The sequence below is a fragment of the Numenius arquata genome, chromosome 2, assembly GCF_964106895.1.
Source record: "Numenius arquata chromosome 2, bNumArq3.hap1.1, whole genome shotgun sequence".
Taxonomy (NCBI): domain Eukaryota; kingdom Metazoa; phylum Chordata; class Aves; order Charadriiformes; family Scolopacidae; genus Numenius; species Numenius arquata.
This window is the reverse complement of record NC_133577.1, coordinates 117,289,220-117,315,452: the sequence shown is the minus strand read 5'-3', so window position 1 is coordinate 117,315,452 and position 26,233 is coordinate 117,289,220. Positions and strand designations below refer to the sequence as shown.

Below are 26,233 nucleotides of genomic sequence, written 5' to 3'. Positions count from 1 at the left end.
TTTTCCAAGTGTGGGCATGTATAATGTTAAGTGCTGTCTAAGAACCTGATATAAAACAAGCAAACCCTACAAGATTTCAGAAAATTATTTTAATCTGAAGAAAATGAATTATAAATGATGACTTAATACTCCATGTCTTGGCTTCTTTTCTTTCCTGATTACAAGAAGGTGTTTTGGTGGCATGGGGCTGATATCAGGTGGTAAAAGAAAATACTTAGTTTTAAGTTGAGCAGGGACAGTCAATGCAGATTTTATCCAATCCAGCACATACATTGTTTTTTGTCATACAACGGAGGACCTGGATGGAGGGGCCCAGGGTAATTTCACCAAGGATTCTACGCTTTACAAAACCACCCGTCACGGTGCTGCGACTCTTTGCTGCGCTCCAAAGGAGTGGTTTGGCTCAGGAACAACTTCCCTTACAAACACCAAATGTCTTCAGTCAAATGCCATTTCATTGCGGAATCAGAAACCCAGCGTGTCACGAGCACCACAATGATAGAGATAGGAAAGAGTGATTTATACTCTCTGAGCATGTTATCAGTTTACTGTGTCTGTAGCGGTTGTTATAGTGTTGTTTGACCCTGCAGCACCACCGGGGCTAGCCACACATTCAGAGCTCCAACCCACCATTGTTTGCATTTGTTTGCTGTAAATATAATATATTCAATTTCTATGCAGGTGGTTCTCCAGTGACATAGAGAAATTCTGCGGTAACTGGTAGTACTGCTGTAACTCTGGTCTTTCTATTGCTCTCACACCAAGCTACCCACAGACACACCTGGCACTTACAAACCTTAAATCTTTTTACCTGAAGAAGTTAACTGCATTGTTTTCGTGAAAGGAAGACACATGGGCTTTTGTATTTATTTTTATGGGTATTTCTCTAGGGCAGCCACTCGCCTTCCTTGATTCCTCTCATTCTACTTTTGTGAATAAGAGATAACTACCTTTTTTTAAGGGGAGGCAGAGACAGGGTGTAGTTTCAGCCAGGAAACCTGGAAAGGGATGGATGAAAACTCATCTTTCTTTACTACTGTTCCTGCTGCTGAACTGCAGGAACTTCTTTCCTTCCTTCTCAGGAAAAAAAAAACCAACACCGCAACAGCAGCGTAACACGGCATCACAGCATGCTCTGAACATCCATGTATGCAAACACATTGTCACAGCCAACACTGCTGGTACCGTAGTCTCCCACAGCTGGCCTACAGCTGGGTGAAAAGTAACTACCCTCATAGTGATGCCCACACACTCTAACCTCTGAACAAGTGACATCTCTACAAAGAGGCACCACGGCTCTAAGAGCTGCCAGATCTAAGAGCTAACACTGCCCAGGGTGCCTCTGTCCAGTTGAGGTGAGTTTAGCTGGTGTGCTCAGCCTCTTGGCGGGCAGGTTCGGACAAGATAAGCTGTGAGTCCCATGCAACTTGCTGCATGAGGAAACAAGTGTGCTGACCCTAAAACATAGCTACGTGCTTCCTCACTCGCACTCTTGGTTCAATATGGGCAAGGCTTTATCGGAGCATCAGCTTTATGCAAAAGCAGCACAATTTTCCTATCAGCTGCCCCTACTACTATTGACTTTCCTCCCTGTGAAGGAATCAAGAGTGGATTCAGGTCTCGCTGAGCTGAAGCAGAGCCATTCATCTCTTTGGCAGGGCAAAAGCAGAGAAAACAGAACTGACTGACCTAGAAGTACACTTACTGCATATTGTATGGAACGACATATGAAAGGATACTTTGAATAGATGTAAAAGAAACGTGCATTGTTTCATGAAATACAGATTATAATACTTATGTTGTGCAGTACAGCTTTAAATGTTAGAAACCTCATCTAATTGCTAAACGAGCTTTTGTGCTTTTTTCATTCAGAAGCGTCTTTGAGAACAGCGATTCAGTGTTGAAAACTGCCGCTAGATGGACTGAGAGCAAGGATTAAGTGCAGGCTCTAGACAATAAAAGCATTTAATTATTGGAACAATTAGCTAAGACTGTGAGGCTTTTCCATCATTTGAAGTCTTCAGAAGTCAAGAACGGCTGCTGTGTGCCGTAGAACATCAGACTAGATGATGGGAACAATCTCTCCAGTCTTCAACAGCTCTGACAGTCTCTGCGCACATAGTTACAAGGTGTGAACTTTAGTGCCATTTATTTCAGAGTGATGACACCAATAAGCTGAGACTGGAAGAGGAAGAAAGGCACCTGGTGGTTCAAGCAGAGTGGCTACGGGCAACAGTTCCTGACCTCCAGCTACTTGTTACACATCATGCATTAATTCTATCCAAAGTCTACAAAAATCAGTGTGAGTTCTGCCACAGCTTTTGATTGCTGCATCTCCACCCATTACACATCCCTGAAGTGCTTTGAGACCTTTGGATTAATGTTGCTCTGAAAGTTTCAAGAGTGATTACAAAAAAGTACAGGTCACTTGTCCTGACTTGGTCTAGTTCCCCCGCTTGTTTATGTGTGATCATATTACTGGGTTTTTGGTGCTTTTCTCCAAAGTGAATGTACTTCTAATGCATAAATGCTTTGCTTTCATGTTGGTATTATAAATAGCACTTGCAATAAACATCAGAAGTCTCAGCTTCTGGCCATGTAACTTCATTTTTATCAAAGAACATGAAAGTGCTGATACTGTATTTGTTCATGGTCTCCAAGAGACCTACACAGGCGAACAGTTTCAGCTGCAGAGATGAAGAATGTCTGCCCACGAGGCTGCCACTACGTGACTGTTGACTAGGAGCAGGAGATGGGGCTTTGTCTCCCTTGGAGAAGAGGGGATCAGACGAGGGGAACAATCCTCCTTCTCCTGAGCAAAGAATCTAGCTGCTAGGTTATTTTATGAAACCCAGATTGCAGCACCATAATGTAAGTAACATTTTAACAGCAAGCAGCCACAACCGCATACTGTGCATGCTCCAGCTGATCAGTTGTCTGAGATCCCCAACCACAACAGGCCCTTTGCAAGGCTCCAGCTCAAGGGCTGAACACAGGCTTGGGTCCCGATGGGCTTCACCCACACGTGCCTTGTCTGAGCTAGTCACTGCAAGCTCCCCATGTAGTCACTGGGGAGACCGAGACACTTGGGGGGTGACTTACTGCAAAGTAGACATCTGTCTAGAATAGGTCAGATGAACTGTCTCCTAAAAGCAGCTCTTTCTGGCTGACAATATCAGATATCAATGCCTATGCACCACACACGCAAAGGTAGATCAGCCCAGGTTGTTCGGACGAGGGCAGGTCTGTGCTGCTGCCGTGGTGCCCAAGGAAGCTGAAAATCAGCAGGAAGGTGAGCACAGAGGTCAGCCCAGCTCTGCTGCTGCCTGAGCAGATCTCAGGAGGAGATGAAGCACCACTCATGCTTTGTTAGCACTCTGAGGTCTGCAGGCTGCTTTCTGGGACCTGCCTTTGGGGTCATTCCGCATTTGGAAACATGTTAGAAGATGTGCTTCAGGGCAGCCAGGTAGAAGAGCACAGGCCTGGCCAGGAGATGGAAGAAGACAAATACAAGCTTCGGTGGGTTTCTGTAACAAGCTCCATGTTGTTGAGGGAAAGACACATTTGCAAACAAAATAGATCAATAGATCTTACTCTGAATGTCATTCAAGGATGTCACCGCTCTGCACTTCTCTGGTACCAAACTCCAGCTGCTGCTGGTCAATAGACTCTCTGGGATTTGATTTGGAAGCAAGGTACTTGCTTAACTTCAGGGCTTGAAAAAGGCAGATGGTGAATGACACAGGGCTTGGTCCAGCCGTGTACGCATGTCTGATTTTCAATTCCTTCCTGCAGATACTAGCTGGGGCCATGCAGATGGGAGCAGCAGTGCCGTGTTTGCACAGGACCTACCTGGATTAGCCTCACTGGGCCCAGCACAGCCAGCCCTGCCACGGTGTCCACGCTGGGCTTGCCCTATGGCACCCTGCCTGCTATTGAGCCGTGACAGCCGACTGTTTCCAGAGGGGCTGTGCATATCCCAGTCAACGAACTTCAGGGAGGGTTTGCAGGCTGGTGCCCGTCCATGTTGGCAGCAGAGCTGGCAGGCCCGCAAGCTGAGGGATCTGCACACTTGGCAGAGCTCTGGGCATGGCATCCGACAGGGGCCAGGCAGGCTGCCAGGACAACGCGTGCACGTCTGGCCATGCAGGCCCCAGGGAAAGGAGAAGCATCAGCATCCCCTTTGTTGGCCTGATCCCAGCCTGCTCTAGCCAGTAGAGCTCTAGCTCCTCTCCAGTAATTACTAAAAGCAATGGCAAAGAAGAGGTCTCTGCCGTCTGGTCAGTGACTAGCCAGCTGAAGACTCTCACCAGGGCCTCTCGGCACTGCCGTCAAAGGGGAGGGACGCAGGTCAGTCCCATGCACCGCATTTCAGATAGGGAAACTGAGGCACGGAGTTCCCCTACGGAAGCACGACTGCGGCGTGTCTGAGCCTTGCTCCTGTCAGCCGGCAGAGCCGTGGTGGCACAGGACCGCCTCCCCCAGCCCTCCCCCGCGGGCAGCTCCGGGCTCCCACCGCATCCCGCGGCCGCTGCCCCGGGGCAGCCCAAGGGGAGCGGGGCCCGGCGCTGCCGCTGCTTGAGCGGAGCAACACTGACCTCCAGCGGCTCGGCCGGCGGGGAATCAGGCCGAGAGGCGTATTTTTTTTGTCCCCGTTACAAATTTGTGTATCTAGCCATATCCCTGCAGAGGCCGCCAGCCCCGGGGCTGGAGGGAAGGGTCCGTGTACAGGGGCCTGGCGAGGAGGGCAAAGGCAGAAAGAACAAGTAAATTTGAGAAAAGCACGAGAAAAAAAGCCAGGCCATTAAGGCACTGTAACACTGTAGACGTATCAGGAAAGAGATGATCCCGTTATAGGATTAATTTTCATGCAGAGCACACCGGCTCATTTCTGGAGTGATCAAATGCCCTATTTTCTGTTTCTTCGAGCTTTTCCCTTCACTGCACTGAATGGAACCCTTCCTTACTGCTTATGTAAGCCACAGGATGGATGCTCCTGTACTTCATCAACTACTCTCTTATATCTGTGCAGACTGGGTGCAACGAGCAGGCAGGAAAGGATGCCCTGGTGTTTCTCTGCATGGCCATGGACAGCCAAGCCATAAGGAATTGGATTCAATCCATTTTCACATTTAATTTCTTGAATGCTCATCCCTGCAATATCCTACTTCATGCAAGCAGTATTACTACACTGATATCTATAAAGGAGGCTGAGCTTTCCCCATTAACTGCCAGCAACCAGGGCTAACTATCTGATGTACTTGCTCTGGAACGGCTTACAGACGTGAGGGTATGCAGCATGGGGGCAGAAGCGTTTACAAGATCAGACACCTCCAAAATTCCAGGGAAAAAAAAAAAAAGCAGTTCAGAAATTCAGAAAACTGACAGCATTCAGAGATCAAAATGGACACCAGTTTCTGCCAGTCATCTCCTATCAGAAAGTATTTGCTATTCCTTACACTGAGAGACAGCAGTATTTACTTTCTATTGAAGATTAAAGGGCAAGAACTAAAATCCAGGTATGCAACCTCACCTATTCAGCTGCTACCCAGCTCTGAAAGTGTCTGAAGAAGTTGAACAGCTGACAGCAAACTGGCTTTAATGTACCCTCCAGGACCAGAAAAGCTGCAGCTTGTACTTTATACCCCTTTGTCCCCTCTCCCTAATGCCTGTTGTGCTTGGCATAAGGGACCCAGCTCAGATGATCAAAGACAACCTAAAGTGACAGATGTTTCAGACCAATGTTTCAGCACTGTTCTGACAGGTGAGTCAGGACAAAGGTGGATGCTCCCAGGGATTTCCTCACACACAGCCAGGGCTGAATCAATACCACGCTTTTACATGCTGCTGAAGAGATCCTGCCCCATCACTGAACCAGAAGCTTTTCCCCTGAGTTAAAAGAGCATGAACTTACCCACTTAGTAAAATAAAGCAGCAGCTAGCCCCAGGGTGTCTCCAGCCACAACTTGGCTGTAATCACTCCGCAGGCTCTTCTCGCATGGAAGATTCACTGTCCTTTCAGCTTTACCAGCTGCAGGTCATGACGTGGTTGCAACTGACTGGTACCCCAAGGGATTAATCCTGAAGGGACTGATCCTTCAGAGTCCTGCCCATTTTGGCACACCACTGCTGATGCATGGCAGGTAAAACTGTGTTGCTCCAGACTGAAGGCTAATTGTACTTGCTGTAGATCCATACAAGAAACTGCACAACACATAAGAGAATAAGTTCATGGTCTCTTAAAGAAGAAAACAGAGATCTTCCAAGTTCTTAGCAGCCCTACTCTATTTCCAGCAAGATTGAAAGCTCTGAAGTGCCCACATTGACCACGTATAAAAACAGCCAACCAGTAAAGTTCAAAATTAAATTACTTCCTTGATTAAGAGCTTTCAGAGCCTCAGGACAAGATGGGAATATGGGTCCTTTGGCTTTTTTGATTTAGTAATGCATTTCTCAAATTAATATCTTGGTCTAGCTTCATCCTAGAGATGCTCTTCATGGAGCTGAGTGCAAACCTCACAGCGTCCTGCGCCTACCAGTCCTTTCTCATTACTTTTGATGCACAGTCTCTGTGGAAACTAAAGCTAAAAATAATCACCCTTATCTCCTCTACTGGTACATACTATTTTCTTCTCTAACCGTAACTGCTTAGTCTACCTGCATTTGTGATCTTTTGGGAAGAGACCCTACTAGTACCATGAGTACCATGCCCATTTCTGTATGAGTCCTCTCCAGGGGTACTGCTGGTGCTGTGCCTTGGGTAATTGCCTGTACACTGTCGTGAAGATGCCTTGTATGCCACAGTCACTACTGGGAACCTCTGATAACCCTGAGTTCAGCTTTGAGCTTTTCCATCTTGAAGAACTGTATCTCTCTTTTTCTGCTTTGGACTCATTATTAGCTTATTGCGTCCTTTTCTCTCCTCTTCTACTTCTGACCAGGGATCTCTTCTTTGCCGGCCAGCTCAACAAACAAGGTAAAACTTTCAGTTGGATTACAGGCTCTTTCCATAGTGTAAATGTGACTTGTTTCATAAGCAGTAGAAGTGTACTGTGTCAGTGAAGAGCCCAAGGACAACACTGGCCCCTTTGATCAGGGGCAGGCTCCCGAGATGCAATAATGCATGAAGGCCTTGTGTAAGAACAGTGTGATTTCAGTCTGAAGGCATCATAGCCTCCTTTTGCCATGGTCAGACTGGGACATTACATGGCCACAGAAAATATTTTTTCATTAGCTACCCAACACGTGTCCTTTACAGTTTGTCCAGTCTTTTGTTTCTTTGCTGGATACCAAGCTTTCTGTCACTGCAGGCAGTGACCTCGATAAGCCACTAATGCCACCCAAACGATGCCAACTGGTCCAGGTGAAGATCAGAGCCATATAAGAGAATCAAAGATGAAAAAACAACCACAAGATGTTCCAAGCTACAGGCACTTCTCTTGGAAGAAGGGATGTTTCATTTCACCCCACAGGACCAGGGGTGATATAGAATAAATGTTCCCTAGTTATGAAGCGAAACTTGAGGATACAATTCCTGTATTGCTGTGACTGTTGTGGGAAGCAGCTAAAACATTTTGTGCTGACAGAACCAGAGTAGAAGCAGAAAATAACTGCTTTGATCTGAAAATTGTGTTTTAAAAGAAAATGCTAAGAAACTGGAAAATGAGTACAACCTGGTGGCCCCAAAAAAGTAATAATGAAATACAGTATTTTCAATTCAGAAAAAGGGAAAGAAAAGCAGAAAACAGCAGAATCCAGTCAAAGGATTAACGTGCATAGTGCAGCCATTCGCCCTAGAGCAAAGGAGAGCTCCAAGGGAACCTGATCATATTAAATGTGAAGCTAAAATTAGATGCTTGCAAAAGCAGATCAGGATGCAAAAATTAAAAATAGCTGCTGTATCTGCAGAAAGTGGTGGAGAATTAGATTTGAAATCACCAGAGGAAGATGATTTAGGGGATGATATGTATAAATGGGAAAAGAAAAAGGAGCTGGGAACCGCAGCATGTATAACAACAGATAGATGACCATCCCAGCACAGGGGGTGCAGGAGATAAAACTGCTTCTGCTTTACAAAACGTGAAATAACCCAGAAGACTTAGGACAGATAGCTGCTGATCTTGGGCCACAGAAAGCAACCACAGTTGTGGACTAAAGCGCAGTCCTTTTAGACACTACTTCGAACTTTGAACTGAATTGAAATTAAAGAGGCAAGTTGATTACAGCTCGTGTGAAGACCAGGTTTTACTCAGATTGTGAGTAAAGGATCAGTACACAGCCTCCTCAATGACTGCATTAAGTCAAATTGCCAAGCAGACAGGTAAGAAGAAAATACAGCTGGCAGCACTAACATTAAACCACAAGCCAAAAACTGACAGAATGCATTTTATGAATAACTGAGGAATTGCTCAAATACTGGCAGAATGTAACACCAAGCACAAACCACCCATTGCTGATGGGGCACAGGCACCTGCAGCCCTCCTGGCAGCAACAGCAATCAATTGGGTTCCTTGAGCAGGAGATGGATTATGAGAACTGGCTGCCCAAATACAACCCCACTACTTGCAGCAAGTGCTGGTGTACAGAATGAGAGGGAACCTACCTAGAATCAGCCAGAAAACTACTTTGAAACGTTACTGAGTATTATGGATTTGGTCCAGGAGGGAGAAGGTTTCTGCATTGGCCAAGCAGGATCCACAATGAAACAATAACTGAAGACACGGATAGCAGAGAAAAGGATCTAGCTGAGGCAGACTTTCTTAAGGAAAGAATGCAATAAGAACACAGTCAGGGTTAGCACAGATTTCTCTAGGCCCTAGAGTGCTTGCCCTGAAATGAAGGGCAAAGCCTTTGACTGTGTCCACATGGGTACAAATTTTAAGGATGGTATGACCCAGCTCTATATTCCTGCCCTCCTGACTCAAGATGAAGAATGAAATATCCAGACAAGAAGAGTACTACTGAACACAAGCAAGTTTTTGGAAGTTGCAAGTGAAAGCTATAAAGCAAGCTTCTAAAAACGCAACTCAGAAATTTTGACAGGGGTAGTGTTATTAAGGGCACACCTGGATTCACTTGACATGCCAGAAGAAAAAGGAATTCCACATTTGAGTCAGACTGTAAAATACAACTCTGAATAGCTGCTGCCGTGTACTTGATCTTAACTTCGAAAGAAACTTCCTCATTCACTAGTATTTAAGAGTGGGAGAGGCACTCCTGCCCTGTAGCATTCTTTTGAATAGCTTCATTACTCAGGTTAATATTTAAAGGGGACTAAGCAGCAAAAACTGGCCTTCGACTTCGTGACAACTTTGCTTTAGGCTATACAGCAAATCTGCTAGGAACAAACACATCCTAAGTACTGCCACAAGAATAGAAGCAGATGATCCCGAATGTTTGATATGCAGTCATGACTTGCTCAAGAGTCAAGCATTTGTGAAAGCATCAGGGGTCATCTTAAGACAGCTTCCAGGAGTGAGATACCCCACCAGCTACTCAGGAGTTTGCAGCAGGGCAGGCAGCCAAGCCAGCATGGTGCAGCACAGCATGGCCAAGCTCCCCAGCTTTACAGTCTGCTCAGTTCTAGGGGAAAAGGAAAAATAAAAAGGCTGCAGCTACCCTTATAGCTCTTCACATCAAGAAGGCATCCGTCTTCTTTCTTGCCTTCAGTGAGAGCTACGCACCTACACCTGCTGCTGCTAGCAATAGGGGATGTGCAAGAAAAGGCAGAGCCCTGATGAATTCACTCTATTTTACTAGAGCTATCACAACACTGCTCAGTTCTAGTACAATACAAGTTACTATTACTGCTGGCCTGTCAGCCAGCATTTCAGTGTCCTGGCTCCAGCCCATGTTTGAGATGGGTTTGCTCACTGGGGTGACAGTGGCCGTAGCACTACAGATCCCAGAGTAACTCTATTCAGCACTGTCTGCATTGGCTGATGGAGATCTGACATTATCAGATATCTCTTGGGCTTGAGTTCCTGTGGCTTATCCTCTAGGTTGGCAGCAAAGCTCTCAGCCAGCACGGACACCATGCTAGCTCCCATGGCAGGAACGCTTCTGGGAGTTAGTGTCAGTTGGCACACACAGTATATACATTTCTCAGTATTGCCACACAGGCCTGACTCTCAGGTCACTGGTCACAGCACCCTAAACCACAAATTACTTGGTTCCTTAAACACATCCTAATGCTGATGGGATTTTATTCTCCGCCTTGGAGTTCCCTATTGCTATCCCATACTGACCCCTCAGCTTCATTTTCCTTCACTGGCACCACTCAGCCTTTCTTCCTGCTGTGGGTCTCTGATTATAGTTCTTCTCTCCAGCATCACAGCATGCATCATACTTCATTTCACTCACTAGAGCTACACAACTATAGCCTGCTACCAGAAGAATTCATGTAGCATGAGAGGATTTTCATGAGCTTGCTCCACTGATGACTGCAAGAGAGATTGCTGCCAGCTGAGGGTACCTTACCTGCAGAGACCTGGCAGATTTCCAGACCCTTTGTTCCCTTAATACAGAGGGATCAAGTGCACTCCATCTCCTGATAGCAGTGATGATTCTTGTGTAGTCAAGATAAAGCTGGTAAATCAGTCAGAGCCTTTCCCTATCCCCCATCACCCCCCTTGCTCTCATGAGTAAATAAGACACTGAATATTTCGGTGTTGCCAGCATGAATGTGATGTCAACTCAAAGGCAAAGGCTGCTCAGCCCTTTGTGGGTGTCCAGGGTAAATGAGAGCAGCTGCTCGCTCCTGCTGCACAATGCTTTCCACGGCATCTCAGCTGCAGGACTCTAGCAGACATCAAAGCCAGCAGTACTCTGCATCAGTCCTTCCCCCTTACAAAGGAAAACAAGGCCTATCCTAATGAACCAGAAGGGCACATGTGGTTATTTTTGCTTTTTTAAATCTTGCTTGCTGTGGGCTGTGCTCTCCTTAGCCTGCAGAGCCAGGACGCTGTTAACATTTAGCTGTGTAGAACACATGTATGCAGCTTGAATTTCTACAAACCATAACCACCTATCTGTTGATCTATATTTACCAGCTACACAGGGAGCCTCTGGCTAAAAGACAAAAAACAGGAGGCAAAGGCAAAAAATGGCCCATTAGGTGTTAAAAAACAAAAAAACCCAACCCTGAACATTACAAAGAAGGGATCTCTGAAATAAAACAAACCACCCCAACACCTTTATTCAACCTCCTCCTCAAAGCCGTGCTAACTTTGATCAGGTGACAAATACTAATTTGCTTCAGGTCTAGCCTTGAAGTTTAAAATACAATAATAGAATTACCAAAACATCTAAATATTGATCTTCATAGTAACCTTGTACCAGTGATCCTATCTCAGCTCACCGTGAAGAAACGGCACAGAGTTTTTTATCTGAAGCATCTGTATCTTCACTGGAAGAGAGCAACAGAGAAGGTCCAATATTCTTGACTTGCCAAAGAAAGAAAAGGGGGGGGGGGGGGGAAAAAAAGAGTCCTGTGTGTGGCAACAAAGTAATTTTCTTTCCCTCCCACTATCCATAGTGATACAACATTACAAAACAAGGCATCTGCGATAGCTGTCAGTTCAGGGCACCATGAAGTAAAAAACAAACTCACTTCAAGAAGTAATGAGGATTTAAGGTTTAAAGTTAGTATTTGGAATGTGGAACTGATGCAAGCAAAGAGGTCAGAAAGGACACAAGGGTTATTGATGGCAGGAGAACACCTAGCACAAGAGCACTTCAAAATAACACCTCCTTACATTTATATTCAGCTACCTGATTCAGTACTTTAAATCTTGGCAAAAGCTTTTTATTCTGTGTTAGCTAACACCAAAGCATTGTAAAGTACTACATCCACAGCCTTTCCACAAGTCATGTTACCTTTATAGCTCAATGCAGTTCTGCTGGGTCAGGCCTGGTAGCAGAGATGAAAGAAGAGATCACACTTATCTTTTAAACCCTATGCCCAGGTCTTCTCCTGCCGAGAACTGCCCCTTGTGTTGCAGAAGGTCCAGAGGGGAGGTCCTGAGAAAGCTACATGATGATTAAGTGCCATACTTTTGATGCAAGAGTTAGAACTGAGTACTGCTTTTCTCTTTTCAGGCTGTTGTAAAGTGGGATTATACTTTGTACTTGAGTGACCACTGAGACAAGGCAAGCCCGTCTTCTTGTGGCAATAACACAGCTAATATTGTTAATCAGGAAACAGCAGAAGCTCATCCCTTACCCAGGAACGCGGAAGAAAAAGACCATGCTTTTCTAAAAGGACACCGGAACATTGCACTTCTTACCTCTTCCAAGAGGAAGTTCAAATGAAGTTTTGGACAATTATAAGTAATATGCTCCCCACACCCGCTATGGGCTGACAGAAAGAAATCCTGAGCAGCACCAGGCAGCTTTAGTCTGCAGAAGTGATAGATAGCCCTCTCTACAAAAAAAATTCAAAGCATAAGTGTAAAAAACCTTCTGTAGCACCGATAACTCATTCAGCTAGCAAGGTCAGCAATAGCTAGAGCCACGTCCCAGAAGGTACAAAGCCAATGCATTTGCATTGCTGTTACAGCAGAAAGGACTCAAGGCACGTTCTTTCAGCAGCAGTCATACTTATTTTATTATGCTCTTTGGACTGGAAGTTTACTATCAGAAAGTCAGTAGCTCTGGCACACTGAACAGTTAGGATTTGTGTTGTATACATATTATGTCCATTTTCATCCTAGACAGTTTAAATAAGAAACCCTGAACAACCACTTATTAGATTTGTCAAAACAAACATTTTGAGCAATTCACAGAGCACTAGATATCCTAATAAAGAAGTCTACATGAGAAGAATTAAATATTGCTCTCATTGAATAAAGTCAACATCAATGAAGACTTAGTCTTATTCAGACATCTCCAGTTGTGTCCTTCTACACACAAGCATTTTTCAATCACCTCAAAAGAATGCATAGAAGCCCAGACACTGGCAATTAGAATATATCAGCTTTGATTTCTAGTGTTTGTAAGAGTTTCAGGCCATATTTTACCTTTTTTTTTAGTTTATATGTTTAAGTCATATATTGCACATGTATACACTCTCTCATCTTTGTTAAATGAGTTTACAGTGAAACTATAAGCTATCTTCTTGTTCAGAGATTGTCCCGAGCCATTAAATAGTAACAACATTATAAAGACAGAAGCAGTGTCCTTCCAGAGAGGCCTGTCAGCAGATTTGACACAGTAATCTGAATGGAATATCTGGAAACCAAAATGTGATGGCTGCAGCTCTGACAGAGCTACAGGTTTTACTTGGATGGCTTTTGCAAGGTACCAGTGACAGGAAGAAGCTGAACTGCATTTTCACATGCCCTAGTTGCATTCACATTTCATTTTTCAGCCAAGGCTTGTTAGAACTAAAGAAGTGGCAGTAATAACCCAAATGCAGTTGCTTCTCACCCATTCCTCCTATAAGGCTAATTTAAGAACCTGAAAGGATCAGCATCCAGATAATTTTAACATTTTGCTCTTCAAAATCTGTAATAAAAAGCTGCACAGCTTCAAAAGGCATAATATATTTCAAGTTAAACACTTCAATTGGAGTATCCAAGACCTTATGTCAAACTATAGTACAAGCCAGACATTTGTACAAAGTATTATCAGTTATTGTTGAAGTAAATCCTAATGGATCCATGCTCTTGGCAGTGTGATATAAGAAGTAGAAGCATTTCAAAGTATCACCTTGTTTTTATATTCCTCTTTGAGCTGAATATATTCCTGGACTTAGAGAAATTCTCTTTGATTGGTTGTGTAGGTTGGTGTCCTTATATACAAACCAAATATTTCCTCCCCATAAAACCATATTAAGAAAGCCAAACACCTGTAGGTTTAGAAAAAAAGGTGAGATTAAGTTTTGGGTTTAAAAAAAAAAACCCAACAAAAAACCAAAACCAATCACCTAGAATATGACTTGAAGGCAAGCCAGAAACAACTTCTGTCTTTGGCACCCCTTTGATTTGGGCAAGACATTTCCACATGCTTTAGAGTATTATAAGATATTTTAACAAACTTCTTTGGAAATCAGATAGTCAACTTACTCTATCCTTTGCATGGAATTAGACAAATTCTTTTCAGTCACTCAGCACCTCTGATACGCACATCCAGAGCACATGATTAATTATTAATGGACCAATGAATAGCAGCCAGAGTTTTTGAAAAGCAGGATTCACTAGGAAGATCATACAATAAGCCTCACTTGCCCCGCTGTAAAGAGTTCTTTCTGCAAACATGAGCTTTATATCATCGTAATTGTATTACAAGGAATATCTATTTGAGGTGTAAAAGTGCTCACAGTTGATTAAAAAGCTAGGTTCAGCATCAAAAGACAGAGCAGGAAACATAGCATGTCCTCCTCACTAATACCAGTCAACAAACCACTTGGGTGGCTCAGTAAGATACCATAAGGTGCTCTTGGCTACAGACAAAAATAATACAGAGACTCAGATGTGTCTGGAAATGCTGCATCTAACAGCTCAAGAGACACATCATACAAGTTGATTCTCTTAATTTCTTTGAAAAAAGAAGTTTCCTTCTAAAGAAAAAAAAACACCACACAAACTTTGGTCAGTCTTTTACCACAGTATTAATCAACCTGAATGACTGATGACCCATAAAGCAAGACGTGCAATCAGTGGAAGGAGGGGTCTCAGGTGCCATTGGCTATTTTCTAACACTTATCATACCCATATGGCAGAAGGCATACATACCACAGACACATTCAGAGTTTTCATGCTGGTCACAGAAGCAAAACGACAAGTTGTTCCTGGTGCTTTGCAAGAGTCAATTCCTGGAATAACACTGGCCCCCGTGGACATTTTGATATCAGCAAGTGCCTTTGCCCAAGCAAAAGTACTGACCAGCCACAGAAAGGCTGTTATGACAGTAATAGCCAAGTCCTACAGAAGAGAGGTACTCCATATTAGATCAAAAAAATTTGCATGAATGTACATGACAGCAAGGCAAAGACAGTATCGATTATAGCACCAAAAAACCCACATCAGTGCTAATCTTCACAAGCAAATGTAGCCATTAACAATATTATATTCTGTGTTGATAGTCAGCTACAAAACTGCATATCAAGCATAAGCAATTTTATCCTTTGTAAGAAATTAGTTTCTAAAAATCAGAAGCCTAGCACTTACATTATAAACATTTAAGTCAAAGTTTAGTAAGGTGGGGATAACAGGGGAGAAGGGACAGAGGATTTAAATCTGGATGGCTGATATGCTAAAGTTTGGCTTGAAAGGTCACTAGGTCTGTTTCTGCCTTCAGAGCATGCCCATTCTGAAGATCAGGGCGTTGGGATTTAAGGTGACTAAAATTCACAAAATAATCATTTCCCTCTGCCAATTGCATATGCACAGCAGGTGCTCTACACAGGGAAAATTCCCAGAGACTAACAGAGGTGGTTTCACCTATGGAACAATTGTATATTCAAATCGTGATACAAGAGCAAAGTTGTGGTGAAGACACTGTTCACGTGAGAAGGCGGAACTTCATTCCACTCTGCTTCAATAACCGCAGAAGGTATGATGCTATGGACGTTCAAGGGCTTTGGGTTCCCTTTTCTGTTTGAGTGCCGTAGTGATTAGTTTGAGATACTTGTGTACGTGCCCCATCTAAGTTTTAGAACTACTAAATATTCATAAGTTGTTCAGATATTCTTGTCTGTATTTCTCGTCTCTTTGTGGTTTCAAAGGCAAAACATTAAAATATCTTAGTGTTACTTACAGTTAGTGGAAACTTGCCATTTTGCTGATACGCATGCTTATATGCAATATATACCACCAGGGCAGCAATGCAGTAGAGGAATACCAACACTGCAAGCGCAACAAAAAACTGTGCAGAAGAGGAGAAGTTGCCCACGAGGTAGACGTCACTCCAAGTACCACCACAGCGTTTTGGGTCTGGTGCACTAAATGCAACAGTATTCAATCTGCAAATATTATATCCTTCATGTAGTTAGAGTTTGCTATGCAGTGGAAACTTCATACAGTCATGCTTCATAATACCAGTGCTTCAGCATTCTGGTTGTGTAAGTTTACTCTAAAATACAATTTATATTTGCATAATATATCAGTTATACAACATAAAGGTTTGTCATGATATCTGAAGATTGTTCCCCATCCTACCTTGAGGTATGCAATAGCTACTTCAGGAGAAAAATCTTAACCTTATCTTTAGAGCAACTGTAGAAAACCTACTTCCAAAACAGGGTTTCTTAAGAACATTATTTTAGAGACTGGCAGTTACGCAATGGGACCAGGATTTAAAAGGCACAGAGTTACATTACGGCTATGAGAAAATACAAGTGCAGGAAGGTCAGTAAAACCTGTGTGCCTAGCAGCGACCACTCAGTGACCAGCACAGAATCATCTCAGATTCCCACTCTCCCCTTCAGGTATGGTTACAATGCTGGGGTTTGTGACCAAATCCTATACTTCTCTAGTAGTTTTTACTAGCTGGCCTCTTTTCTATACTTACAGCTATGCTTACTGAAGACATATGGAACACTAACTCCCCGCTTCTTGTAATTGCATGGCTGTGAGAACAAAGAAGAAGCCTTCCTCCTCGTGCTCCGGGAAGGAGCTTATCTCTATAAGAGCACTACAAGGACACTGGAGTGATTCATTTTTATGCACTCGAAACCCTCACCAAGACCATAGTGGAATAAACTGAAAAGTGTTTCCCATTCAGTCTTTAAAAAAAAAAAAGTTCATTTTACATATGCCATATCTAGGCCTCCAAAGCAGCTACAAATTGATGAAGAAATAAGCTGCTAAAGTTATTTGTATTTTTTTGCTTATTACTTACCTTCTGTAGCATTCATACACTGTTAGAATAGAGCTGAAGGTAGAGTGATACAAAGCAGTAATACAGCTTATTGCTCTTTCTACATACTTCTTTCTATAAGGCACTGACAATCACAATGCTTTGAACAATTTAAACTAAATGTTTATTTATTTATTGCTAGTACACAGCAAGCCAGAGGTTTTGCACATTCATTCAGATATATACAGTGAGTACATATTCACAGGGAGACAGATGGGGAAAAAAGTGAATATAAATAATTAGTGTATAAGTGACAAGTGAAGAACTAATACTCACCTGAATGGATAAGCAAAAGCAGCTGTAACTGTTTTGTTTACTGCACCTTTGCAGGAAACTAGAAGGGTAGTTTCACCTTGATAGCCTCCACATGTGACAAAAGCAAAGATGGAAAAAATCTATAGGAAATGATACATAGACATATTAGTGCAAACCACTAGAGCTCAAAGGAAATAGCGTTTAGCTGAAACAGTTAATGAAGGCAAGAAATAGGGACAAAGTTAGCAATGGTAAAATATGAAAATATGTCAAGTAGTAATAAAAATGTTGAGGTTTTATAATCCAAAAATACAAGCAACACCACTAACAAAAGTCCATTTGAAAGTTCTTTTTGTTTATATTTTTCTTAGCTCTACAGCAGAAGTTTTTTGTCTTGCCTTTTTTTTTTTTAAAGCTAAAAGCCAGCAGAGTACCTCCACTTGCAGTTGGTAAGGGAAGTCTTTTTAGGAGCCTCAGACACCCACAACTATAGATTAGAGTAGCTAGAAGGTACATGCTCAGAGTATTGCACATCAGCTTGACTCTTTAAGTAGCTCTTGTTTTCCCTTTGTTCACTGGTAAAACCCTAACCGCCCTATAATCAGAAGGCACAACACACAGCAGCACAAGTTGCCATGACAAACTTGTAATTAACACACAGACTTTGTGTGTATCTGTAGAACTGTTTTCTTCCCTCCCAGCTGGAGGATCTGGCTGAGGAGCAGCCTTATGTTGAACATCTACCACCATATCCATCCTTGTGTTGAACATTCATCCACCGCATGAGCCAGGGAGCGGGCAGCCCATCAGCACACGCCTCTTCAGGCCTGCCCAGCTAGGAGACAGTAGCAAATTCAGGCCTGGGAAAGGAGAAGAAACAGCCCCACAAAGAGAATAAGGCTTCCCCCTGTGCCTCCCCAGCCCCACTCACCCACTCAAGGACCTTAATGAAGCCCAGGGGCTCCAGGAGCAATCCAAAGTCCACCTGTAAGCCAGCCATGCTGGGAGACACCAGAAGAACCAGCAGGGACCACAAGGACCCACACCATCACACGGGCACCTCCTTATAGGGCCAGCCCTGTGCTCCTCCCTGCCACACCCGCTCACCTCACCCTGGCGCTGGTCCCACCCCTGCCACCTCCTTCTGGGGCTGGTCCCACCCACAGTTACCTTAAGGAGCTCTGATACCTTTTCTGGGAAGTCAGCACGAGTGAGTGCCTGTATGGTAACACATGCAGCACGGGGAACAGGAGGTATTAGCCCTGTGTGTGCTATGATCTCATTTTGGTCATGGAGACAGGGTGGGTGGGATAGCTGACATGATGGGAGTGCTGCCATGGATGGATACAGGCCCCTTAGAAAGTATGAGCCAGGATGGTGAGGAGGTGGAGGTGCCCTTTATGTGAGAGAGCAGACGGCATGTGTGGAGCTCTGCCCTAGGATGGATGATGAGCTAGCTGAGAGTTCATGGGCTAGGACTAGAGAGAGGACAGACCTATACGAGTGATGCTACTGTGGCTGTCTGCTACAAACTACCTATCAGGAAGAAGTAGAGGAGACTTTCTTCAGGTAACCAGAAGGTGGCTCTGGTCCTCAGGGGGAACTCCAGTACCTGCCGGAAAGGAAACATAGCAGGTCACAAGCAATCTGGATTGCTTGTGGAGTTTCTGGAGTGCAGTGATAAAAGCTCACTCATGCATGTGATGGAGGAGCTTCCAAGGAGAGGTGCTCTATGGACTTGATGCTTACAGATAAAGAAGGTCTGGTCAGGGATACGGAGGCTGTGGGCAGCCTTGACTGAGTTTGCTCTCTGACAAACGTTACTACTGTGAGTAAGTTGTGGGAGGCCAGCCAAGGGAAGCTGCCAGGTTGGGGAATACATATGGGAACGGCAACAAAGAGTCAGTCTTTCAGCTGGCCTGGGGCTGCACTGCTCCAAAACGTTGGCAGCGGGGTGGGATGCTCTCACACAGTCTGCTTCTCTGTTCAAGGAAGATTTTTGACCCTGGTTTTCTGCTCAACAAGCAAGAGAGGTGCTGAGATCTGCCTGCTGTTACGGGCTGCTGGAGGTAGTCCAAGTTTAAAGCTGTGGAAAGGATGGCTCTTTCCTTTCTTTCACTGCTACATTACAAATACAACTGGTGTCCAGCCTGGCAGCCGCCTCCCTGGCTGGTGACTTCTGCTTTGTTCTCACTTGTGCTTGTAAGAGTAATATGGACCGTGCACACAAAATATGATGAAACCCCAGTTGTCAAATTTTGATGTGCCTGTCCTTGAAGGTTAGAGAAACTCTTAAAATGAATAGAATAGGCTCTTTTTTATTACATGAAAATTATATTTTTGATACCTTAAAATACAATAAATTAGTATCACTGATTCTATTAATTCCAGTATCTGTAAATGGCTTTTAAATCTGATGTAACTGTAGGCTTGTTAGCATCACTACTAAGCTCATACTTAATGTATGAGTTTGCTGTTAAGATCAATGTACAGATTAGTAACTAATTAATTACAAATGGCCTGTATATTGGAAATGTCAAGAACATGCAGTTGTGGGTTAAAAACCACACCTGGTGCAGAGTGCACCGAAGGGTGAGAGCACCTGTGTGGCAGGGGCTGCCTGTGGAGCTTTCCTTGGCAGAGTGAGGTCATTCTGCAAGCCCTTAGGAAGCTGGGAACAGGGTGCCTAGCCTCCAAGGACTCTAACAGAATGTACAGGTGTGATCAAGCATATGCTAAAATTAATTTTTAAAACGTTGCATTGTCTTACTTTGTCCTGGGGGTAGAGGATTCCCAGATGTGTGCAGGCTTTTGAAGCACAGAAATGATCATCTGCTTCTCGGAGGAGGCTACTAAAACACTCATTGTACTGTTAGAAATCACAGCAGGGTATCTCAGGAATGGGAACCCCCAGGGTAAGAGGGGCCTAAATCACCAATCAGTAGAACAGCACCTTGCATTTCCAAATGAAGGTGACAAGATCTGTGAGGGTCTGGACCTCCTGTGTGGGGTCTGGTGTGGTCTTGGGCACAGCTCCATCTCCTGCAAATGCATTGCTCTGCAGCGCCATCAGCCCTTTAGTACCACAGGGCCTGAGCTGTCTGCCTGAGCCTTCATCCTGTGTTTTCAGGGGTGTTTTAGATAGGCTTAATGTAGGCTGTCCAAGATAAGGTCTAAGACAATAAAAGTAGTTATTTCATTACTCATAATGAACTTCTAATTTGTCTCCATAAGATACGTCATTGACTGATGTTGCAAGAGGAGAACAGTAATCTGATTTTTGGTGCTGAAATCAATCCCTCTTGAAGTCAATGGAGTTGAACAGTGGGTGCAAATTAGAGAACGAGACCATAGCAGAGCTATGTCACTCTCCTAGGGTCCCCCTCGTGGGAATATTGCAATGGCATAACTAAAACTTGCTTTGGTTTGGGCTGTGCAGGTCTTAGCACATAGCACGGTTTAGGTTGGAAGGGACCTTAAATCATCGAGTTCCAACCCCTTGCCCTGAGCAGGGACACCTCCGACCAGACCAGGTTGCTCAAAGCCCCATCCAGCCTGGTCTTGAACCCCTCCAGGGATGGGGCAGCCACAGCTTCACTGGGCAACCTGGGCCAGGGTCTCACCACCCTCAGAGGAAAGAATCTCTTCTTGATACCTAATCTAAATCACCCCTCTTTCAGTTTGAAGCCATTGCCCTTTGTCCCATCACTGCATGCCCTTGTAAAAAGTCCCTCTCCAGCTTTCTCGTAAGCCCCCTTCAGATTAACTCAGGTTAATGTCCACTCAGCGCTACATCAGCCCTGAGGATTCATCTCCAGAGCGCTGTAGGAGCCAGGCCTCCGCCTTCACAGCTGGAAAATTGAGCGGGTGTTGCTGAAGTAGGATTTTGATCTTGTAGGATTAAAGTCCAATGGGGGAGTTTCTGTGGAATTGACAGTGCTTTTTATGTATTTCATGGTGGTGTTTCTTAAGCAGCTGGCGAAATGCCCTCTGATCTTGTAAGGGTCTGCCATAGTTCAGTACTGTTTCCCCTGAATTAAATGAGCGGTGGCTGAATCAGGAAAATATAGCCTATGAGAGACTATTTGTGCACCCTACTCTCCATATAGTACATGAGTCGCACAAAAAACTGCCCCAATCCAGACAAACAGTGCTGAGGGTTCAAGCCACCTTGATTATCTTGGCTGCCTGAATAGTCAGTGTCTGTAAGGAGTAAAATAGAAGTATAAAAAAAGGGAAAGACCAAGATAAAAGATGGAATATCTATTTGCTCATTATCTTCACATCCTTCATTCCCAGGAAGAACTGTCCCATATATAAGTGGTATATGAAGTCTTGGTTCAGCCTAAATGAACCAAGCAACTCTCTGCCTGCCATCCAATACGTCTCAGTGTTTTTTTCCCTGTCTTCCTTCTTCCCCATCTTCTACTTAAAACCCCGTAAGCTATGTATCTCCCTAAAAATACATATAGGTGCTTCTTTGATTCCTCTCCTTTTCCACTTGTCAGTTAGTTAAAAGTATTTAATTATTTAAAGCATTCTCAAAAATGCTTTGAGTTCCTGATTGATATTTCCCCTCCCCCCCAAGTCTTTTCAGGTGTCAGGTGGATAGATGTACTGTGAACTATATGCAATGTTGTAGCTGTGGGCTCATTAATTTAAAATTGGAAGAGACTCTTAATTTTTCACTCCATATAACTTATTTCTCTGCTGGGGTTAAAAGTGTTTTGGAACATTTTTGCAAGTGGATTGCATTCCAAAGTGATATCCAACACTCTAAATATAGATATTACTTTCACAGGCCAATTTCATAAGTTGAAACCAATTGTGAATCAAATCTCTGCAAAGAAAAATTTACGCAGGTAGACTTTATACTGTTTAAGAGCACAAAAAAAGCCCACTACAAAAAAAAGAGTTATTTTGCCTGGAAAATCAGTTTGGCTTAGAGAGAAGGTGACAGAAATATAAAAATTATATAGTAAATGGGAGAAAAGAGAAGTTGGTAATAATGAATATAAATTAGAAGGCAGCTTATTGCAGAAAAGTGATAAGAAAGCAAATGGACTGAGGGACCAGAATACGGTCTGCAGACTTGCAGACAGCAGCAACGCATTTTTGAAAGACGGGAGGAAGAAAATAGATTATACCAAAGTGAATAGACAGAAATGATGGAAATCAACTGAAAAAAAAAAAAGAAAAAAGAAAAATAAAAAAAAAATAATAAAAAAAAGGCAGGAATGACCAACATTGTATTCTGTATTTGGGAAAAAGCAGGAAAGTATTAATATGCTAATCACGTAATAAATCCTTTCCACTCCAGCAGGGCTCAGGGGAGTGTTGAGTCACATTTGCTAAAGCTTTTATATTAGTTGTCAATACCCAGCAACCCCAGTTTGGTCAGGGCTGATAAAGGAGCTCTCATAATATCAACAATGATTAACGGTCATCTTTAAAACACTGGTCAAGATCCAGATGTCTGATGTTATGGCTAAGTAGGCCTATCCGTTTATCACTATTCCTAAGAAAAAAGATGGAGTGACTGATGCAGAATCCTCTTGATAGAAAATTAAATTAGAACAATATAGTTAATGTCAAGCTACACAGTCATTTGGGAGTTAGTTTTTGCTGATTAGCCTACGTTTAAGCCTGTGCTTAAGCAGTGATATCTAAACACTGGACTGATGCAGTCAACAGCTGCCACTGGAACACACCAGATATTTGACCTGGTACTGAATGAATCTAGAAGGACATAAAACTGACATGAAGCACTGATTTAATTATAAACTAGGTAACTGGTGGGTCTTCAACTGAATATCAATATGGTCAGTGGGGAAAAAATATATTCTCAGTATACTGAGTCCCGTTCTTTGGAAAATAAAGAAGAGGACAAAACCGTGAGGTTTATATAGCTGGTCTCATGGTGTCTGACCAGGCTGTGGGAGAGACCGGTGGGATTCCCCTCTGCCCTGGTGAGACACGTCTCCAACGGAGACATCAAAGTGCTGGTGTTCACGTTCAAGGAGTGACTGAGCTTCCTCTGGAGCATTGTGCAGCAGTCTCATTTACTATTGCTTGTGGAAGATCAATTCAAACTACCTGGATGATTAAGGGTCATGGAGAGCTCATTTTCTTAGACTGAAAGAACTTGGGTGGTTTAGCTTAGCAAAATGAAGGGTAACAAAAGGTGTTACTGCTGGCTTGAAGTGCATCAGGGAGTAGACACAGGGAAGGCAGAGATTTATACTGAGACAGTTTTACCCCAGGAATTGCTGCATATAATCAAAGAATAAAATTTATGCTGAATGTAAAGTGTGAGTATGACATTCTGGAAATTACTTACAACAGAAGGCAAAACTGGAGGTTGCTTTTAGAGGGAGTTCAGAACAGTTGTGCTGTTGTTTGTAATACCAGTGGAAAAAAAACTTGATGATTCATGATGTTCTTTTCCCATCCTAATTCCCTAGGCAGTCCAAACAAGGATTAATTCAGGGAAGTCCTGAGCTCTGTGTTTATAGATAAAGCAAGAGTGAGTGATTAAGTTAATACTTATCTGGCAGAGGAGACACCATTGCACGGGACCACTCTGCCCACAATACCGTCTATTCAGCAGATCTGCCATAAATTTGAAAACTCCAGGTGGGGAAAGTGCTTTTCTTCCTCCCTTACTAAATAAATAGCACCTGCCAAGTAGCTGTCTACAGGTAGTTTCTCATGATGTGATTTTTCTGTCTATTTTGTTAGCTATCTGTCTGTATCTGGTATCTTTGCATCATTTTATTTGCTTGTGCACACTGATGTTTTAAACCTTTCCTCTTTAGACCTGTTAATATATTTATTATTCTATTTATTTCTCTTTTGGCTCTCTAATAACAATGTTAAGTTACATTGTTCTTTTTTCCTGATTTCTGTGGCACCCCTTTGCCTTTTCTCTTTGGGGAAATCACTGTTTAATATCTTTTGCTAACACTCCTTGAGACATTTTTCACTGCATTTGCCATTCATCTATCATATCCAAGCAGATTTAAGTTCTGTGGTTAATACAAGTTAGATTTTCTGAGACACATATCAAAATTTTAAAAATAAATTCTAAGCATTTTACACTGCCTGTATTTCATCTACTCACAGCAGCTTAGTTACTTCTGAACTATTTTGTTGCTTATTAGTAGCCTTGCTGCTTGAATTCTTGAATTTTAGTTTTCTACTGCTGCACGTGTAAAAATTCTTGTTATTCCCCTTGATCCCAGTGGAAGCCACGGAAGGGCAAGCAGTCATGTCCCCTACCCTCCCTTCCTCCCCATTTCTGTGTACATTTCCACAGGGCAAGAGGGAAGGCAGCCCTTCCCAGAGAGGTGGGTAGCTCCTCTGGAGGATGCTTCAGAGCAGAAGTTTCTTGTAGCCACTCTTGCCTCCCAGGCAGTGTGATTTCCACGTGGGATCACAATCTACAAACGAATCCTGTGGCTTAATTTTTATAGCTCATCACTTTGTAGGTGTTAACTAGGTAGCTGTGAGACTGAGCCTGCACAGTATGCTGATACGTGCCTTTGTTCTGTAAATACACCTTGGAAAGTCATCACTGAAGACAGAGCTCTGGAACATAACAATTAACTGTAAACGACAAAGGATATGATGTATGCACTTGGAATAAAAATTCTAAATTACACTGTAGACTTATGAATCTTCAGCCAGAATTCATTTAGCTGCTCGCTGGAAGGGTTTTATCTGGGAGTGCTGAGTGGCTGCAGAGCTGTGCAGACAGAATCCTGTTCTACCATCTAGTGGCGTGTTGTGACAGTGCACACTGTGGAAATTACCTCTTTTCAGGCTAAGGAGGTTATTATTAATTTAATAAATTATCATATCTGTGAAACCAAATAGAATTTCTTGGTTGAAGGGAAGACATTAAGAATGCCATAGATTCTGATTTAAAATGGAAAGCATGGAGAAAAGGAGGTAAAACATATTCTCTGCTTCAGCCAGTCCAGTTACCCTGGGTGTGGGCACCAGTAGCATCCCTTAATGTACACTAGTATCACTAAAGCCTAGCATTAATTACTACACAGCAAAGCACACCTCTGTAGTGCTGTTATTAATTTACTTTTTGATGAATCTAGAAATCAGAAAACCCTTTCCCTTCCCCCTCTCTTTATTTTCTGACAGCAATCTCTGAGAACTAACCTAGTAAGTTCAGTTTTGACCATATCACGCCACTTTCAGGCAATATCTGTCACTTGTACTTCAGCCTACCACTGTGATTTCTAGTGCCTTATGTGCTGCTTGCTTGGCACTGCCGGTTAAACAAACATACTTGTCCTGGTTTTGGCTGGGATATAGTTAATTTTCTTCCTAGCAGCTGGTACGGTGCTGTGTTTTGGACTTAGGATGAGAATAGTGTTGATTGATAACACACTGATGTTTTAGCTGTTGCTGAGCAGTGCTCGCACTAAGTCAAGGACTTTTCAGCTTCTCACTCTGCCCTGCAAGGGAGGAGGCTGGGGGTGCACAAGAAGCTGGGAGGGGACACAGCCAGGACAGCTGACCCCAACTGGCCAAAGGGCTATTCCATACCATATGACATCATGTTCAGTATATAAAGCTGGGGAGAGTTGGCCGGGGTGTGGTGGTCACTGCTCGGTGGTATCGGTTGGCGGGTGTTGAGCAATTGCATTGTGCATCACTTGTTTTGTATATTCTTTTATCATTATTATTATTTTTTTTTGCCCTTCCTTTTCTGTCCTGTTAATCTGTCTTTATCTCAACTCAGGAGTTTTTACCTTTCTTTCCCAATTCTCTCATCTATCCCACTGCGGGGGAGTGAATGAATGGCTGTGTGGTGTTTAGCTGCCTGCTGGGTTAAACCACAATGATGCTCCATCCATGGCCACGTTGTTCTCTGCAGAAGGTTGTACTGTCACACATTTGAACCCATCAGGACAAAAACATAAACCCATGAATAGGTTTTTTTGGGTTTTTTTGGTACCAAATGGATGCAGAAAAGCTTGTGCTGGCACAAAGCAAGAGGTAGTTTGGGGCAATGTCCCAGGAGTCTTCAGAACACAAAGAGAAGGAGAATTTGGCTCCCAACAGAAAATGCAGGGTAGGACAAAATCCCTTGGGA

General features: G+C 43.4%; 1 protein-coding gene across 1 annotated transcript; it reads right to left on the bottom strand.

Moving 5' to 3' along the window:
• Positions 1-13,717: 13,717 nt before the first annotated feature.
• SYPL1 (synaptophysin like 1) lies at positions 13,718-18,115 on the bottom strand. Its single transcript, XM_074168924.1, has 5 exons — positions 18,047-18,115; positions 17,137-17,255; positions 15,760-15,964; positions 14,736-14,924; positions 13,718-13,849 (listed from the first exon to the last, which is right to left on the bottom strand). Exons 1-5 carry the CDS (start codon positions 18,113-18,115, stop codon positions 13,718-13,720), a joined length of 714 nt encoding a protein of 237 aa, XP_074025025.1.
• Between the last annotated feature and the right edge of the window lie 8,118 nt (positions 18,116-26,233).